The sequence below is a fragment of the Strix uralensis genome, chromosome 17 (genome assembly GCF_047716275.1).
Source record: "Strix uralensis isolate ZFMK-TIS-50842 chromosome 17, bStrUra1, whole genome shotgun sequence".
Taxonomy (NCBI): domain Eukaryota; kingdom Metazoa; phylum Chordata; class Aves; order Strigiformes; family Strigidae; genus Strix; species Strix uralensis.
In genome coordinates this window covers 5,136,012-5,155,496 of record NC_133988.1, presented here as the reverse complement: position 1 = coordinate 5,155,496, position 19,485 = coordinate 5,136,012, and the positions used below count along the sequence as shown (strand labels likewise).

At 38.8% G+C, this 19,485-nt stretch overlaps 1 protein-coding gene across 6 annotated transcripts in view; it reads left to right on the top strand.

The window, feature by feature from the left end:
* TAOK3 (TAO kinase 3) overlaps positions 1-19,485 on the top strand; it is a 94,117-nt gene that overhangs the window by 24,280 nt on the left and 50,352 nt on the right. For 5 of the 6 annotated variants that reach the window (XM_074887014.1, XM_074887015.1, XM_074887016.1 and 2 more), the window contains 2 exons: positions 17,235-17,333; positions 18,541-18,751. In XM_074887014.1, the coding sequence (XP_074743115.1) occupies positions 18,632-18,751 (120 nt within the window). In that variant the 5' untranslated portion in view covers positions 17,235-17,333; positions 18,541-18,631. Of the gene's footprint in view, positions 1-17,234; positions 17,334-18,483; positions 18,752-19,485 lie in introns of all 6 variants that reach the window. The other variant, XM_074887019.1, reaches the window with a different exon arrangement.

Sequence of the window (19,485 nt, the reverse complement as noted above, 5' to 3'; positions counted from 1 at the left end):
TCAAAGGATGCTCAGCCATGTCTGGTGGTCTTGATCTTTTTTCTTCTGCAAAGACAGCCTTGCTACAGCAGAGGATGTAAATAAGCAACTGTGTAACTAGGGCCTTGCTCACCCGGTAACGTTAACTTGTAGCCATTTTATCTCAATATCTGTCCAAATAAACAAAGCTTTAAGTGGTCAAGTGATGGCTAAACATCTGTCTCTTGAGATCGCTAGGCCATAGCTGCTCAGGCAGCTGCATTTTAATCCAGAAGAAGGGTAGAGCTAGATCTGCTTGGTTTGTGTACGCAGGGAACCTTGTGGCATGTCTGCTCTTAGTCGAGCAAAGCCAGTGCTGGAGAACAAGGCAGCCCAGGGTGCTGCAGTGTGGACCTGTCCCTGCTGGGTGTAGCTGCTCCAACACGCCTCAGCCGCTCGCCCTCAGCACTGCGCTGCAGCTCCTCTCGGCTCTGCTCCAAACCAAGCATCAGTTGGAAGAAAGTTGTTTAGATCAGATTAGGAAATTGTGGAGCACTGGGATGCTAAATGGCAATATTTCTATTGGTTTAGCTTTGGTGATGGTCAAATGTAACTGTTTGCCAGTGGGGACCAGTAAATAAGGACCAGTACTGAGCTGCAGCCTTGTAGGTGACAGGATCCATGGAATGCTGGCTGGTGTGTTAACTTGTGCTCGCTATTTTGATTAGTGTATTATCCATAGTAACCAAACTTCAGATAATAACTCTTATTCCCAGAACATCCTTGGAATAAGTTTGACTGCTCCAAGGAGCTTTAGAAAGCGTAACTGGAATTTGTCTGTTAGACAAAAACAAATCTACAGAAGGAAAAAGTGACTTTGCCTTTCCTTGCATATGTAAAAGCTGTTGCCCCAGGAATTTGCCACAGAAGTAATGAATGAAAAGACTCTTGATCTATTTCCGATCTTCAGCTATTGTTCACTCTCAACATTGTTGGAATACAGTGAAGAAATGTATCAAATAGAACTATAATATTTGTCAAGGATAATTTCTTAGCAGAAACAAGAAATGTGGCTTGAAAGGGTTTTCATTACTAGTCAGGTTAACAACAAGTTTGAAGTCAGATGGTACGAGCAGGTGTATTTTTTCAAGGAAAGAATGAACTGAGGAGCTGATAGAAGGAATAAACATGCTGGATTGCAGTGGGAGTCTGGCAGGGATTTATTGTTAAACTCTGGGTCACGAAGAGAGAATGCCTGAAGTAAATCTATAGGGAAATGGTTATAGCATGTGGGTGCTAGGAGCAGAGGGACTGGGTGTGCATGATGAACTTGTATTTTATCGTGAAGGATGCTCAACTTGATCTGCACAGATGGGAACAAAAGCCCATTGAGTTGGCAAAAATAAATGACCTATCTACAAGGGAGGTGCTTCTGGGTTTTTGCTTTGACAACGCTGCTCTTGGGCAGTCCCTGCTTGTCTTCTGACTGCAGTGGAAGTGTTCTCTGTTTTCCACTGCAATTATCTGAGCTTTTAGTTCTGAGCCTTGCATTCAGTATTCTGAATCAGTGAATTCATTAACTGAGATTCTCTTGTTTCTGTATTCAGTATAGAAACACATTAATATTTTTATGTCCATCTGTCTGAATTAGGTGGTGTTTTTTTAAGTTGAAACTTGTTACATTTTGCCTACATTCCTTGCTCTACCTCTCCTTAGGGGGGAGAAGAAAGGACAGCCTTGTCATATGCTCTTTCTTCCATTTTGTTTAATGCATCATTACCCCTTCTATTTATCCCCTGTGTAAGCTGGCTATATTTTCAGTTACCCTCACGTTGATGTCTTCCCCTACATCTTTGGCTTTTTTTTCTTTTTTCTGCTTTATTTCTGCACCCTTTTTCATGATGTGGGATATTGTATTTGGATGATATGATATCCTTGATCCTTAATTTCTGTTGTGACATTAGTACTTTAGGCATGGCTTTCTGTCATTGTATTTATGCATCCCAACACTCCATTTGCCTTTTTGACTGCCTCTGCACACTGAACAGATGTTTTCAGAGAGCTGTCTACAGCAACCCCCAGGTCTTTTTCCTGTGTGGTTACAATTAATTTAAAATTCAGCAGTGTGTGTGAGTAGCTGAAAATATTACTACTGCTGTATGCTCCCCTACTTTTGTAACAAATGCATTTCATCAGCCACTATTCTGCTTTTGACTTCTCTCAAGTCTGAGCCACTCAAGGTGGACCTAGCTGTGTTTGTTTTTAACATAATGATGTCATCACCTCTGCTATGAATGGATGTTATCTACAAGATAAGTGACTGAAACCTATTTGGTGGTGTTAAAAATAATATATAAAAATCTGTGTTGTTTAGATGCCTTCTCAAAAATAGCAAACAAATAAATGGCTATCTTGGTGATGATTTAAAATAGTGAATTATCATTAGAGCAAAAATAAAACTCAATCATATTTCACAGCAGTCTCTAAATGGTCTCTTCTTCCTATTCAGTATTTATAATAAGCCTGGATTTTGTTGCTTCTTAGCGATTGAACACACACATTCCAACATCAGCTGCCAGTTCCTTGGCTGCTGCTCATACGGAAATAGAGATATTTCTAAATTACTCTTTAGGGTATATTCTTCTTTCATTTTCTTTGATATTCTTCTTGTTATATTTTCTTGTTTTAGTGATGTCTCTGATATGAATTTATCTTGTCTGTTCCCTCGGGCCCTCAAATGTCAGTGTAAATGTCTGCCACTGCCACCCACAGAAGACACCTTTATTGAGCGCCCCTTTGTCCCTGTAGCCACCCTCCCAATTTCTGTCACCTTTTATTTTAGTGCAGGTATGCAATAATCTGGTGTGATTTAGGTACTTTGCATAGAAGCTGGGCTAGCAGTTAATAAATTTGACCCTCCCCTCATAATAGCTTTCTTTCATTGACTGTGTAAGTCTTTAGATGTTTTTCATCAGGTAGCCCAGTGACCAGAGAATTTAATTTAGGCTTTGATGATGATTTCTGTTACTGATATCCATGGTGTCTTTTGCAAATCAGATTTTCATTATTGGAAATTACAGCAAACAAACGCGCTCCATGTTTTTGCTAAAAGCTTTTCTATTTGGTTGGAAGAGGACTGCTTCTCTCGCCTTGTCTGTTATGTTCATAGCACAGCATATTGCACTACTAAAGTATCTCATAAAATACTCTGTTGCCATGGTGATCTACCTTCCTCTTTTCCTAAAAGGACCCCGTAGGTCCTGGGAGACCAAGTCTACTTTCGTTGCCTGTGAGAAGATTAGTCCCATTCCTTATTTTACCATTATTTCTATCTTGTTTTCTTGAGGACACCAAGTAGGTTTTGTTTAGTGGTAATTTTTTTTCTCTCTGGGTTTAACATTCTGAAATATTAAATCTTAATACTTTAAAACTCATCTGAGGATATGCCTGTACATAAGGATGCAGTACTGAAACTTGCATTTTGAATTTCAAGTGGAAAATGAAATTTAAGCATAGATTATTTAAAATAAGAATGTCAGTTAAAACTGTATATTGATTATTCGTGATGCAATGCTAATTTTTTTTAAAAAAAAAAAAAGGGAAAAAAGAGCCAGTATGCTGAAGGGGCAGTTACTTGCCAGTTGGCATATCCTAATGGCATATCCTAACCCAAGTGGCTATTTCGCTTCTTCACTGCCTGCCTCTGCTGATCTCCCTTCGGTTAGAACCAAAATTATGTTTGTGTGAAGAAGGCTCCAAACTGACCTGCAGAGTGCTGGCTGTTCACGAGCTGAGTTAATCTTAAACATCTGATTCCAGTGCCCAGTGAAGCAAACTCCCCCCCCACCCCCCCACCCCCTTGCTAATTTAAAACTTTTTTTTAGTTAAAGCTGCTAAAAATCTGCATTAAAGCAATGTTAAGGGCCTGTTCTGACCTGATAAATCCCAAGAAAATAAGACTTAAGGTTGAAATCACAGACCTGGACCTCTCCATTATCCAGTTATTGAAAGGGTCTTTGAGTGCTGCGTATTCTTGTATAATGGGAATGATGGCACAGTACGGTGAGATGTAATTTCAGTCTTAACTCAGATTTTTTTTGTTTGCTAAAGCAAAATAGTTGTTTCAGTTCAGCACTCTTTTTTTTTTTTTAAATTCTTTTTTTAGTTTTATTCTGGAACTTGTAATTGATTGACAATATATTGAGTTTGGGGTTTTTGTCCCCCTAATGTGTGTGATCTCCATTATGCTCTCCTACCTGGTAAGGAGCCATTCATCATTCCTGATTATACCCTTGGCTGAATACTGGCATCAGTCACTGTGGATTTTCTTTCTGTCTCAGCAGCCTGCTCTGCGAGTAGGAGAATACAGGATTTCTGACCTCAGTGTTCCTTTTGAGACAATTACTGTATCCTGGTGTCTTATACACTAACATATCAGCAACACTATTTTTTTAGTTTACTTGTCAAGTACAACAAATTAGCAAAGGTGATAATGGTATGTTAATTATAGGAAAAATACAGTTGTCTCCTGAAGGGGCAACGGTAGCACTCACTGGTGAGCTGCCAGAATCTTCAATAACTATCCAGGAACCTCCTTGTGGAGATAAAATAAACGTGTGTAGGCTTCAGGATGGAGTATTGAATTAATTATATTTTTAACAAATGAGTGGCCCAAGATTACCCCTTTTCTTGAAAGTCTTAGTGACTGAAACTCCAATGGAGATGTTCCGATAGCATCCTTTGAGGGTTTTGGCAGCGCAGGCACAAGCAGTTCCTGCCCCTGGCTGTTTATTCCTGTTTGCATGGATAGATGTTGTGTGGGGCTGGGCAACAAATCCGGTCAGAAAACAAACTGTTTTTGTTGGGTTGTTAATTGTCTTGATCGAGTGCGCGTGGGATTGTACAAGTGGCTATGCTAGCCCAGTGGAGAGGCAGGCTGCTGCTGAAAGCAGTTCATGAAATGCAGATAGAAAATTTGTCTCTTGAAGTCCTGGATGTTTTTCATGACTTGCTAAATTAAGATGGAGTTATCCAAAGCAGCACAGATGAGCATGGATGTATGATGCAGTTAGGTTACAAGTTAAGTTATAACTGAATTAGTCAAACTGCTTAAGCTGCTGCAGAGCTGTATTCGAGAATCCCAAACTTCAGTTTGGGAAGTGTAAATACAAGAAAACTCCTGGAGCCATACCACAATAGTACTCCAGAACACTGGAGTAATCCAATGCAGTGATGCTTGCCGAGCTTTGCAGGAGGTCTGAAGCAGTTTCAGGAAAGGAGGGAGGAAGTGGTGGTCAGAAACGTGTATTAGTGATGCAAGATGCCTCTGATCTGGATTAATACGCATATTAGCACACTCATTGCATAATTAAATGGCAGTGGAAATAGCTTCTGTAGTGTCTTAAAAGTCCTGAAAGAGTCAAAGGAAGTAAGGAGAGGCTCCTGCACTATGACAGTGTCTGTGCTGTTTCTCCATGCAGTATTACATTTTATTGCTGCCCCTTCTTGAAATAATCTGTGTACAGTTCTTGATTTTGAAGGGCTAGCAAGATCTCCTAGGTGAAGCATGCTGCATATAGTGAATTCACTTAATGTCAAAATTTTTCTCTTAAACTAACAGGATCAGATCATTAGACATGTTCTTTGTGTCTTCTCTGAGCCAATATCCTGATGGCTGCTTTTTAAACAATAGAAGACAAATGTGAAGCCTTTTCTGAACCTCTTGAGGTGATGGAGGACATGCAGCTTTTTCTCAGAATAAACAGTGAAAGTAGAACAACATTCCCTGCCTTCTGTATATCCAAAACCTAAATTACCTGTATGCCTTTTTTAGTGGTGTTATTGAGGGAGAGGCTGAATCAAATGAGTCCTTTTTAACCTTTCCTCAAATGGTATGATTTTTCTTTTATATTTTAACAAGTAAATTTGTGTATGCGTGTCTTAAAATGGAACCTATTTTTTTCCTGTATTAAACTACATTCAGAAAAGAGCTGCTGGATGTGCCAGGAGAGATGCGAACATGAATGTGACCTTAATAATATAAATGTTCCTCCAAGCATATTAGTAATATTTGTGGCCCAGTTCTCTATAAAACACAATTGTTAAAACCAAGCTGTGAGATAATGGCAGTATTTGTGCTTTGCCTTAAGTGAACTTGTGAGAAGATGGAGGAAACTTGTGTTCGTACATTTGTTCCTAAAATAGAAAAAGCTATGAAAAAACCCCTGGAGATCTGGAACCGTCATGGAACAAACTTACCAAAGGAAAAATGGACCAGCAGTAACAAAGAGAAGTACCAGTGGTTTTTGCTGGTAGTGCCATGGTTTCAGGTCCCATGCCCGCTGGTATAGCAGAACTCAGGCACAGGGCAGGAAGAAGAGTAAATACCTGTTGAAATGCTTGAGTTTTTAGTGTCTGTGACCAAGCATTACTACTTACATCACTTAGTGATTAGTTTGTAACCCTATGAGATAGGAGAGGACTTCAGCAAGTGGCAAGGCTTTTTCTTTCATGCGCAGTCCTTTCCCAGGATCTTAGTGCAGCTCTGGTCTGCACGAACCCTATTGGAGAGTGGCTGAGAACGTGTTTGCAGGGTGAAGGAGTTACTTTAGCAGCACTTGTCTGACACTGAGGGTGCTCAGTGATGAGGAAATCGCTCCTGCCTGTAGTGTTGAGGTACTGCCAAAATTAATACCTTGGAAGGGTTGCATATATTTATAAATTTGATACACTTACTTGCTTTTTATTCAAATTTTTGAGATGTTTGGGTGGTTTATTTTATGAATGTTCAGTTGGCCAGAAAACCAGCTTCATACATCAATGTGTGTGGGTAAATCGGAGGGAGAAAAAAAAAAAAAGGCAAGCATTAAATGCTTACTCAGCGAGATTGCCGCTGCAGCTCTTTCTAATCTGGAAACCTCAGTTTTATTTGTAGTTGCTGTATTCTTTGGGTGACCTTGAACGGGTTTTGTTTCTCACTTTATCAGCTTCTGTGTTTTGTAAAGCGTGGACAGTACTGGCCTCAAAACCTCTGAGGGACAAAAGTACATGGACAGCCTTAGAGGGTACCAGGTAACAACAACCACCCCCCCTTGCTGTGTGGTCCTCCCTGATGTCTCCTTCTGTCCTGCAGAGCTTTATCCCTGCCTTATGCACCAACTGTTAGCTTCGCTGAGGCTGCCTGGGAAATTAAATGCCTATGGTGGTAAAACAGACTGTTGGACCATTTTATTAGTGTATTGTGTAAAGCTGGAGGCTCTCATGGTGCGTGGTGTTGTTTATGCATTTACTGTATTACGGCAGATAAAAATATATTTCCATATAAAATACATAAAACATAAATATACATATTATAATAATTAGATATTATCTACTATATTTTTATACTTCCATGATTCTATGATAGCTGCTGCCTGTAAATAATTGCTGTAATTGTCATAAGGATGTTAAAATGATCCTGAAGGAGAGGTATTCACAAGAGGGCCATCTCGTAAGCACATATGATGGCTGATATAGCAAACTTTCAGTTCTTTCTGGGTGTTGAATAAAAGCAGCACACGATCTTTTTTCTTTCCAGATTATTCCAGATTGTTACTACCTTTTTTCTTTCCAGATTTTCAGACATCCAGCGCTCTTTTCATAGAGGATAAATACCCTCTTCTTGTACACAGTTATTAGATAATAATGACATTTTGGACATTAGGCATCCATATTTCACTTTCATGTCTGTCTTTTATTACTAGCCATAAAAAATGCATATGCTAGAAGAGAATAAACTTGGAAAGCCAGAGTAGTATTAATGACTGATTCTGTCTTGGCTGGTATGTGCTAGATTAAGTTTGTCTTCTTTTAATAATAGTATTCCCACACAAAATTTAATTTTTGTGTATTTTCAAAACAAGCTTTTTCAAGATTAATCCCACCCCTGAAGCAGACTTTGAACACCTGAATGAAACAGAGGTACCCATTTTTAATGGTCTGAGTGTGGAAAAAAATTCCTGTTATATGTGTTAATGGTTGCAGTAGTGCCTGTAAATAGGTCAGGAAGAGAGCTGGATGTGTTGGAGTCAGAGTCACTGAGGGTGGACCGAGCTAAAATGATAAACTGAAGTAGTCAAAAAGGCTATTTGCTAAAGTGTTATCTCTGGCTGGCACAGAGGAGGCAGGAAGGAAGGAGATCTATAAAAGGAGAAGCGTGTGGTAGGGAGAGATTCATGGGGCAGAGAAAGGGTGTGTGTAAGGGGGAAGGGTAACGCAGTGAAGACGAGACGTCTTGGGGGAAATATACTGGAGTGCTGTGGCTTTCTCTGCTGCTGCTTAAACCAGCAGCAGTATGAGGTTAGGCTTCAGAAGCCTTTCTTCAAACCTGTGGAGAGGACAAACAACGTATGCTGCACTGTGCAACTCTCTGGAAATGGTGAAGTTTGGGGTTTTTATTAGTATAAGCTCATCATGAAGATCCACGGTTGAAGAATGTACTTGACACCTTCCCGTCTCATCAAACAGAGGGAGAAAAAACCCACCAAAACCCAAAAAAACCAAACACAATTTGTTTTGTTGTGAGAGGTACTTGGACCCTTTGTGACCAGATAATGTCTTTTTCTCCCTTCCATGAGTGCCGTCTGCATCTGTTTTCTTACTTTTTGTTAAGGACCTACTGCGTGACTCTCTTTCTGGCCAGTTTTACTGTGGTATAGGTTCCAGAAAATCAGTATCTGAGTTACATTTTCTTGCAAAAGGAGAATAAACAGTTTTTTAAATAGAAACCTACTTTTTCAAAATCAGCTATGTTATGACAAAAACTATGTAGCTACACTAGCACACTGTTATGTTAAAGAATGTTATTCATTGTCTTGCACTTACATAACAAAATCACTTTTTGCCCCAAATGACATCACAGGCTTTTCATACGTTATATACATGTCCCTGCACTAAAACATACCTTTTCCTTGGGTAGCACAAAGTAACTGTTCAGTAGCATAATTACATGTTAAACTCAGTTAAATCTAACTGTTCGCTGCAGTTTCTAACTTACTGTAAGGGGCAAACCGAAGTCATGCCATCTAAGCTAATGATATGAAAACTGATTTTAAAACCCATAGAAATTTTTAGTGTCCAGACAACAGTTACTTCCTACATTTCTGGAAAACTGAGCTTGAAATGCAGATGGAGATATGCTTGCAGCCTCGTTATGCATTTACTATTTAAATGATCTGGTGGCATGTAGAGCTGGTGGCCACTGTGATTGCTTCAGCATCAGCAGTGTTGATCCTGCAGTTCTGAATTGTAATGCAGGTGAGTTGGAGCAGGTCAGCATCATCCTGGACACTCTAGAGAGCTGTGGGAATAGATTTATCCAGTTGCTGTCTTTTTTTGTTTGATTATGTGATGGTCAAAATATAAACTCTTTTAAGAAGATCTAAAAATAGCTTTAACCACAAAATGGATACAGCTTTTCGGAAGCCATTACATTAATAGGTAGGAAACTCTGAGTGTGCTGGTGTCTCTTCAGACTTTCATAAACAAATTTGATGACTTATTTTTGCCTCTGAATAGCACACAGCATAATACTCATGAATTTATAATTGTCTAAAGTTCACTGTCTTTTAAGCAACATGATGAAGGGCCTGACAAAAATGTTACAGAAAAATCTGATGAAAATAGGGAGGCAATTTCCTCAATTTCATGACCCATATGTGATGTTTTAGAGATGTTTTGATGAGAAGATCTGATGAAATTTATATTTCTCTGTGATGCTATTTGGGCTAACGTACATTAGGATTTAAAATGAGTCATGTATCTTTCCTCCCTTCCAGATGTACTCCTGAATTATTTCAAGGGTGCTATGTTGAAATACTATGAAATGTTGTTGTTCAGAGCAAGAAGCTTTTTTCTTTCCTAACTACACAAGGTTTATTTCATGACTCTATGTTTTTAATCCTGTAAAGTAAACCTGCAAAGCCCTAATAATGCATTCTAGATTTTTATGATAAAATACATGTTCTGGTTGAAGAAACATAATAGTGTTAATTACCCTTAAACAAAATAAGGGCATACATATTTTCATTAAATTGTTTTAAATTTAACTGGAAAATTACTGGGAAGCATCACCCAGTGTCTCTTGCTATGAAGTTTAGCTAATTCATTGCACACCTGTTGTAAAGCAGAAAGCTGTTTGACTTTTTAAATAAAGCTCAGGCTTTTCATTTGGTTTTAAGAGGCATTTTTATTTATATAGTATCATAGATTTTAAAGGTTTTTTTCAAATATTCCACCTCATGATCTTGGGTAACTACAAGTATACATATTTAGCAAAACAGGCAGACTGTAAATGGCTTGCCTTTTGCCTCTAAGAGGCAAGTGTCTGGGTACTAAGAAACTCTATCGTACCTTTTATTTTAGTTCATTCTTAAAATGCCACTTGCAGCCATGATTTAGGAGGTACCAGCTTGTTTCCTGCTTTTGCTGACTCTCCCAACTGGGCTGATCCCCTGAGTTTAACTCATGATTTTGTCCGTAAAACATCATATGTGGTTTGGATTTTGGGTTTTTTGGACAGCTGCAAAATTTTCAGAACATTGAAACATCTATAGAAGGATATTCAAGAGCATATGTCTTTTAAAGTAATTTGCTGAATTTTGAGCTATATGGGTATTAGGGAAAGGCTGCCTGATCTTAACTTTGTTACACATATTCCTAGGTTCCTTGAAGAGAAGGGGGAAAAAAAAAAAAAAAGCCCAAACAAAACCTTCAACTTTTGCTTTATGGGCAATAGCAAAGCAAGGCTGTTCCTGGCAGTAGTTTTGAGGCTCTGTTGGGGAACCTGTCTAAAAAGAGACACCTGAATTTTGAGCTGGAACACTATCTGACACCACATTTCCTTCTGTTTGTGTTCTTCCCGTATTGTGAACATAGCAGATAATATTGTAAATATTTCTGGTTCATAGATAAGGAAAATACTTAAGAGTTGTATAAAGTCCTTAATAAAGAAGTAGTGTTCCTTGTTATTCATCCAGGGCTAAAAAAAGGCTCCATTGTCACAAAATTGTCTATAGGAGCATGTTATTGGAAGACCACCTTGGTTGTCAGATTTCTTTTCCTGCTTTAATGGAGGTTTGTGGGTATGAAGAGGTGGTTACTATAAAGAAAAATTAGACACGCATTTTAAGCTGGGTTTAATACTACAGAAGGGCTACACAGTGCTCAAAAGTAGGTGTGAGATTAAGGACTATGTTTGTATTGACCTAAATAAGTGTACCAGAAGTATCTCAGATGTTTCCTCATTCTATTCCTGGTTTTTTAAACAACCATTGGATGAAAATGTAAAAAGCAAAACTAAAATTAAGCGTGTTATTTCAAAGGTTTTAAAATTCTGTGGAGTTTCATGAAGCAAATTGCAGTAGGACTAATGATGCTGGTCTTTATGGAAACATTCATTGAGTCGTGAGCTTTGGATCAGGTGCAGAGAAAAGATGGCACTTTGCCTTTGAACTGTAGGTTTGGAAGAGGATGTGGCTATTGTGATACCTGTTACATCCATTTTCTGCTCACCTGTGGTGCGGCTTATGTCCAGAAAGGATGGCTAAACTTGCTGGAACATAACCATGGTGTCAGAATTTAGGGTATCGATGGTTGCAACTGTTTATGGTGCATGCTGCTGCCTGCATTTGCCCTGCGATCACTGGATTCCGGCATGTTGTTTAGCTCCTAGTATATCTCCACAGCACAACTCAGAGTGATGTTACTTTTAAGAAAATTAGAGGATCAGTGTAATTTTTACCTTGTGTGTTATACTTTTCCATAGGATGTTGATAAACAAGAACATAAATTAATTATTTCCTTTTGAGGATTACAGTTACTATCTGACTGCAGGTCAGGATGGATCAGTGCCACAGGTGCTACTAGTTCCTCACTTCAGTGCCTAATCATCATTCTGCAGTTACTGAAACTTAATGTGTCAGCCATAAGGTCTTTTTGAAGAGCAAGGAGAAAGGCAATATATAGATCTATGCATCTGCATTCTGACATGTCTTGTAATATCCCTGAACTTCCTGCAGTAGCTGGTGTGTCTTTGCCAGGAGGACTTCCAGTGACTACAGCTGCCACTGATTCCTTTGGAAGGCTGGCATGTTGCTTGACTTCATGCTTGCTGAAATGTTCCCTATGACTAAAACTAATTGTTTGTTTCTTGACTTTAAGCCCACTGGGTTTATGTTTTTATTTTTTAATAAGTTTATTGTCTTATTCATGATGCGTAAATACTGGCCATAGAGGAGTTGCAAATGGAACAAAGTTTCCTTTAAAACTACTGCTCCTAATCAGGCAAAAAACTTGCCTCAGTGAAGGTATGTATCTACAATAAGACCTACAAGTTATTAGTTTAATTTCATATCCCAGGGGCACTGTGCACAGTGATCACCTTAGTCGTAAAGTTCTGATTCAGGGGTTTTTATTAGCATGAGTAATCTTGTTAACTCTAAATGACCTGATGCACACGTGAGCACTGGAGAGTACTGAATCACGGTATGTATGTGTCAGGATCATATCTGAAGTGGATCGCTGGCTTGAATCCTTGGCAAAGAAAATTCTTGCAGTTCTTTTTAGAAGTTGTAAGTAGTGAAGAGCTGTGATTGCATTCAAATATTATGCAAATATTAGTAAAAATGGTGTGTGTAATTGACTTGAATATTCTGGGAAGTTATTTCTTTGAAAAGCAGAGCAAAAAAGGTAGTGTTTGAGGAACTAGCATGAGTCTCAGCTGCCAACTGTATGACGAGGCACCTTTTGTGCTTACGTTCTGGTTATGTTGTCCAGCTTTTGTTGCAGACTGTGTCCTGATTCCTGAACCTGGTTCCCGTGCTGCATGTCCTCAAGGGAGTGCTGTCCTGATATCTGCAGAGCATTTTTAAATGCTCAAAAATATTTTCCTTTGCTGCTGAAGGTCACTGGGAACCTTCCATTTCTGTTATGTACAAATTGGATCATTTTGCTTAGAAATTTGCAGAAAGAACATAAGAAGACTTGCTACTTTTAGACCAAAATGAAGTCTTTTGAGGGTCTTGGAACCAGCGATTGATTTAAGCAAACAAAGGCTATAGTGCAGTTGCTTTTTGGATACACTGGCAGCAAACCTGTAAGTAGCTTGAATTTATATACTAGATACACATATCTGACTGTTTTAAGCATTAAAATAAACTAAGTGTTAATATACTAGGAAAAAACAGGTATGTTGCTTTCAGTTACATAATGCTAGCTGGGAAAGTAATTCTTGACAATCAAAGAAATTACACTGAAAAGCTTAAAATATGGAGGTTCAAGTGTCTTAAAAAGCCAGAGTACCTGCTTTTAGGAAGTAATGGACTGTTCATCCTAGGTTGTGGTCTGCATGTGAGGGAATTAGCTGCGAAAGCACTGGATGAAGTGTTTGTGTATGGCCTTGCTAGCTAGCCATATGTAGCGATTAAAGGGAAGAGAAAAAGCTCCTATGTCTTAAAAACAAACAAAAAAAACCCACCCAACCCAAAATCAAACAAACAAAACAATGTAAGTTTACATGTGAGGACTGCAGTGGAACTTGAGCACGTGCCTATTTTGAACTCAAAAGGTTTCTTATTCAGGACAGTTTTTATTGGCTGAATTTATCTGAGAATTTCCTTCTTAATGTTGTCTTCCAGAGTTTTGGAGATTTTGTAGAGACTGAAATGAAGAAAGGGGACTCTATGTGTTTGTCATTCTTGGAAAAGGAATTCTGGTGTAAAATTATTTCCCAATAAAATACTCATCTAAAAATGAATGCATGAGCCATGTCATGTTGCTCTTCCTATGAGTGGAATCTGCTGCTGTTCCACCCTGTTTCCTGTAGTTTGTTTTTCTGCTTGAAGTGGAAAACTTTGTCCTTGTTTTGGGAAGTACCGTGGTGTAGTTAGGAACTAAAATGAATTTTATATATTCCTGTACACATTTGAAATAGGCCTGTAGTGTTGTGAAATGCAATTCAAGTTGTGTTTTACAAGCCACACGCTTGCACTTCATGGGAGTGAAATTGAGATGCTTGTAGGGTGTGAAACCGTGCTGCGTGTATTGACTGGGCTGTGAGCTGGCATGCTGGGCAGGTTGCCGATTGTTTGGTAAACTTGACAAAGAAATAAGTAAATATCTTCTCATACCATGCTCTGTGAAGACATCTTGTTAGCAGTCACAGAATTTGAGTGCACAACTGTCATCTTATACATGGAAGTAGTTTTAGATCCATGGAATATTTGGAAATTTGGGTTGTTAAAGGCACTTCAGTTAGGTTTTGTTGCTTCCTTTATATTCAAGTCAAGGTCTTTTCTGTTGTTATTAACATAGCACCTGGAGCTCATAATTGGTAGCTAGAGAACTTCTGTGCAAACATATGTAGCAAAAGCAGTAACGCATGCTTTTTACACGTGTGTCACTACTTTATCGTTCCTTGTTCATAGCAGCTGCTGTCTGCTTCCTGGGCTGACAGTCCCCATACTCTCTACCATCATTTTCTGGTGAAACTCCATGGTAAGACCTGCTGTTGTCTCTCCCTGGCCACTAAACGCCCCAGGTTATCATGCCATTTAGCATAAGGGAGGAGCAGAGAATCCTTGAAACACTACGATAAAATGGCAATGGACCAGAACTACTGCAATAACTACCTACTCCATCAAGAGGGGGTCATTTTGGCTGGATTACGTTCCCGAGTTGTGTTTGAAGGGTGGGAGAGGAGGGGAATAGTACAGCAAACTGCTCTAAGCAGAATTGCTTCATTGGTTTAAGAACATGATTGTCTTGCACTTGTAGTTTTCAATACAGTTCTTCAGCATTTCACTCTTGCTTTGGGCACTTCTGTGCTGGGCAGGCCACAGGTTGCCTGGCACATTTCCCATGAAGAACTCAATTTTAAAGTAACTAGTGATTTTACTTTCCTCTGCCTGTGACATTACTGGGAAACAGAGCCATTGCCATATAGATTTGTCCAGCGTAACAGCGGTTTTCCGATTGTAGATGGAATAGCCTTTAAAAACAACTGTCTGGTTTTCATAATATGTTCTGTAATCTTCATTAGAGAATTTTTTTCTCAGAGAATCTTTTAAATATTTTTCTTAGTATCATTGCTGAATTTACTCAAAAGAATTCATCCTATTTTTCTAGCCCCTTACAGTATTTCAGAAATGGGGCACAAGCAGTTTTTCCTCCAAGGCAGGGATTTTTCTCTAGTAACTGAGAGCTTTAATTTCTAGGTAGGCAGTTTGAGGCATCTCCAAATGACCCTGTCTGAACAAAATGCTGATCTCGGAAACTCTTAAAGTGTTGAGTCACTTGTCACTTCCCTAAGTCACCGCCAGTGTGATTAATGCTGTTTTCATTTGAGATCTTCAGAACATGCAGAGTCTCAAATGCTGCTTTAGGTGTGCTTGTTGAAGGATGAAGAGTAGAAATTGGGCTTCTAGTAGAAATTGTTTCTTGATGTGTTAATTCAGTAGTTTGGTAACTGAAAGAATTTGCTTAAATTGACCATACCTGGAACGGGAGTTTGTCTACTAATGGCATTCGATTCCCATAATGCTCTGCCATTGTTTAAACCATCTTTATTTCAGTCTTCACATGTCTAGAAGAGAGTTGTAATATTAAGAATTTGTGACTTTGCCAACTTGCCTCAAGGTGGTCTGATTTGTGTCTTTTCTGTCTTATGCTGTCCCGTGCCTGAATTGCATATCAGGTGCTGTAACGTGGTCATGCAAAGGATTCTCAATGTTTGTACCAAGAGGCACGGCATGCACTATGGGATGGTATGGAGCAGTTGGTGGTCGCCTTCAAATCAAAAGGACTCAAGTTACTTTTGATACACTTTCCATCCTAAGTTCTTCTGGTAATCATTACTGGAAAATAATAGTCCTGCTGAGATTTACTTATTGTACAGCCTCATCATATACGTCTGTCCCAATTGGAGAAGGACATTATTACTTAGGCCTTAACTTCAAGTATTGACATTTAGTTTCCCATTTTAAATACTAATTTATCCTTGAATATTAGAGCTGCACAGACTTTGTTTATGGCAGAGAAGTTCATTTGACTAGAGATGGATAAATTGTTTTCTTCGTCAGTTTGTTTTTATTGTTCTAAAGCCAAATGGATTTTTCACTTGGCTGAAGAATGCCAGACCAGAAATGCTGCATTCTTTGCCCCTGTCTGTAGGCATATAGTAAATATAGCACCTTTGGGTGAGGCCAATCAGCTGAGAATGAATAATCATTTCATTCATCTGGCTTTTGTCACTAGTTTATACTTGAGATTTTTTTTAAAAAACTAAACATTGCAGAACCATTTTATGGAGCTCTTCAAATAGCTTTTTAACAGCTCAATAGCATTGCCCTGTGTTGAGAACAGTAGACAAAAATACCATTTTTTGGTAATGTTAGCTACTAGCAGGAAGACTTCTGCTCGTTTATTTTTTTCCTAGTAAATGAGAAGATGAGTTAGATTGTCATTAATTCAGGAGTATATTAATTCAGATTTTGGCAATGTAACTGTTGCAGTATGCTCTACTTGGAAGCATTTTTACTGTGGATGTGGCTACAGGATAACTGTTTCCATGAGGGCAAGCTGATTCCATGCCCTCAGTGTGTTTGACTCCACTGAGAGGAGAGCTGTGGCTGTTTGGGGGTGTTGCTACACAGGTAGGAGTGGGTGACTGCAGCGAGTTGCATCCTTAGCTGTGAGCAGTCTAGACCTGATTTCAGCTGATGGGTCTAACTGGTTGCCCTCCTTTTTCATCTTTTCATTGCTCATTCTCTCTCCAGTGGAATCCAACATTGTTAGACTTATTAATGCCTAGGACTTTCTTTGAAGTCTTGTATGTCATCAGGCACAACATACTGAGCTAAATAATAGACTCAGCTTTGTGAGCTTTGTACTTTTTATAGGCAATCTAAAAAGTGCAGTCCGAGAGCAAACTTCCATGTCCCTCCTATCCCCCAGCTATCTTAAGAGTCTTTATAAAAGTCAAAGAACTTGGCATTTAACCTCTTTTCCTGGTTTCCTATCTTAATGATACATAGCAGGCCAAGGGCTGTAGAACACAGGACGTTCATATCCTCACCTGGAGAGACACCATTAGCGTTCACAGCCAGTAATCCTTTTAACTGGGCTTTTAAATGGTTCCTTGATTGTCTGAGGTCTTTTCTAATGTATTTTTGCGTTATTAGAATAAGGTATAAAACTTAAAAATACTTTTTCTAAATACTGATATTTGTTTTCCCTTGCAGAAAAAGAGAGTGCATAGAGTCTGGGGGGACAAGAGCACAGGACAATGCTGCTGAAAGGAATCTGAGCCACAGAGCATGCTTTGTGCCACAGTTACCCAGGTATGCTCCAGCAGAGTATTTTGTGCACCCCTAATGAGCTGCAGTTTGTTGTGCTTGCTGCTCCATTACGTATCATCCTGAGCCAAGGAGGCTGTCTCAGCCCCAGACCAAAATTATGTTCTGCTTTCATTAGTCTATCTGGATGGCACTTGCAGTCTAAAGCCTTTTATGTGTGTTTTAATTTTATCCAATTGCTAAATTTCAGCTGGTCTCTCTTTAAATGTTACACTGACTTATATCATGAGGTAGGCTGAACATTTTAGTGCATGTTTTCAGAAGTCTTTTTCTTTTACACACACAGAAGATGTAGTCTCAGTAAATGAGATGCTGAACTACATATCTGGAAGTAGTTTTGAGACTTGCTCCAGACTGTTAGAAACTGCTCCAGTTGACTCACCGGCACATCATCTGCTGGGTTTCAGAAGTCAAAAGCAGATGGGTAGAGGCATCCGTCATTGTTTTGCACACCAGTGTCTAATGAACCTATACAAGTTTTTCAGGATGTTTTGATAGGAAATGCGAAACTTTCTGATGTTTTGTGTTGGGGTATTTTTTTTTTTCATAAACAAAATTTTGGGGATGAATATTTAAAATCTTCATTTAAGTGCAGCTCAGTTCTGTGCTGTCTAATTATATGCTTATGGTAAAGAAAGATGTTAAAGAGGTAAAGGTCTGATTTACATGATGGAGCCTAGGATCACAATACAACAGATCTAGCTGTCTTAGAGGTCTGAAAGATAAATAAATAAACAAGAAATCATATGATTGTGAAGTGTTTCTGTGGAATAGAAGCTAACTTTTCTACTAGCACCAGCTGGCAAGTGGGAGTAGAGAAACAAAGCAAACAAACAGCAGAGAAAAATAGGAGGAACAATGGTGATAGTCTAAAAACTGACACATTAGGAGACCAGCATGAAGAATAACAAACTCCTATCACAGGATGTTTTGCATAGCAACAGGGCTCTTGTCTTCAAGTGGACTTTAGTGTAACTGCAGCTCTTGCTTCCTGTATGAGATAAAGAGCTGCTGTACTCTGAATGCATTTTAATCTCTGTATCTAAATTGGACTAATAATTAGAAAGAATTAGCTGAAGGAAATGATAGTCAAGTCTATTGCTCCTGAAAGTGTTTCCTCTTATTTTGCTGTCAGAAGCGAGAACAGAAACATGTGTGAAGGAAACAGATTAAAGATGAACTTCTTTACCAGGTGCTGAATGCTGCCTACAAACTACTTTGTCGATGAAGGAAGAAATTGATTGGAAATTGAAAGCACAAACTAGTTCATAATATTGTTCAACATGCGCAAAGGGGTGCCAAAGGACCCAGAAATAGCTGACCTCTTCTACAAAGATGATCCTGAAGAAATATTTGTGGGTTTACATGAAATTGGACATGGAAGTTTTGGAGCAGTTTACTTTGTAAGTATAGTTCTCTACCTCCTTTTTGGAAAACAGAACCATTTTAAGTGACATTTTAGAGATTTTGAGCATCTGCAAAAGGGAGCGTCCTTTGAGCTCTGTGTATTAGCTTTCTCATAACACATCTCAAAAATAAGTGTTTCCAGAGCACTCCTGAGCTCTTTACAGTTACAGCTGTATTTGTAGTAGCAGTTGACTGTAATCTTAATAATGCACCCAGCCGTTCAGGTTAAGTATATGGTATCTTCTGCTGTCTGATGCTGAAAGTTGAATTGAAGCAGTTGGAAATTAATTTGCCAAACTGGAATTTCAAGATACACTACTTGGTGTTCATATGCTTGTAAATCATTGCAAATTAATAGATCTAGTGAATTAAAGATTCAAAATGCGTTTGGAGTTAAAAGCTACTTTTGTTAATGAATTGGTATTGTGGCTGCTTGGGTAAAGATACGATAGAAGTCATATCAAATTGCATTCAGGCATTTGAATGATTTCTCTGCTGCTCTGATAATTTAGGAATTGGAGATGTCTTTGAAATACCATTTTGTTTTGTCACCCTCCCTGTCCCCATGTTCATCTCATAACATGCTATCTTCAATAGCAAATGCTTACATGGCAGAAGAAAGAGAAAGAGGTGTAAGAATTCAAGCAGGAAGGATGTATTGTGTTAATACAGTCAAGAGAATTTAATCTGAAAAGTGAGAAGAACAGTGCTTTTACAATTAGTATCAAAG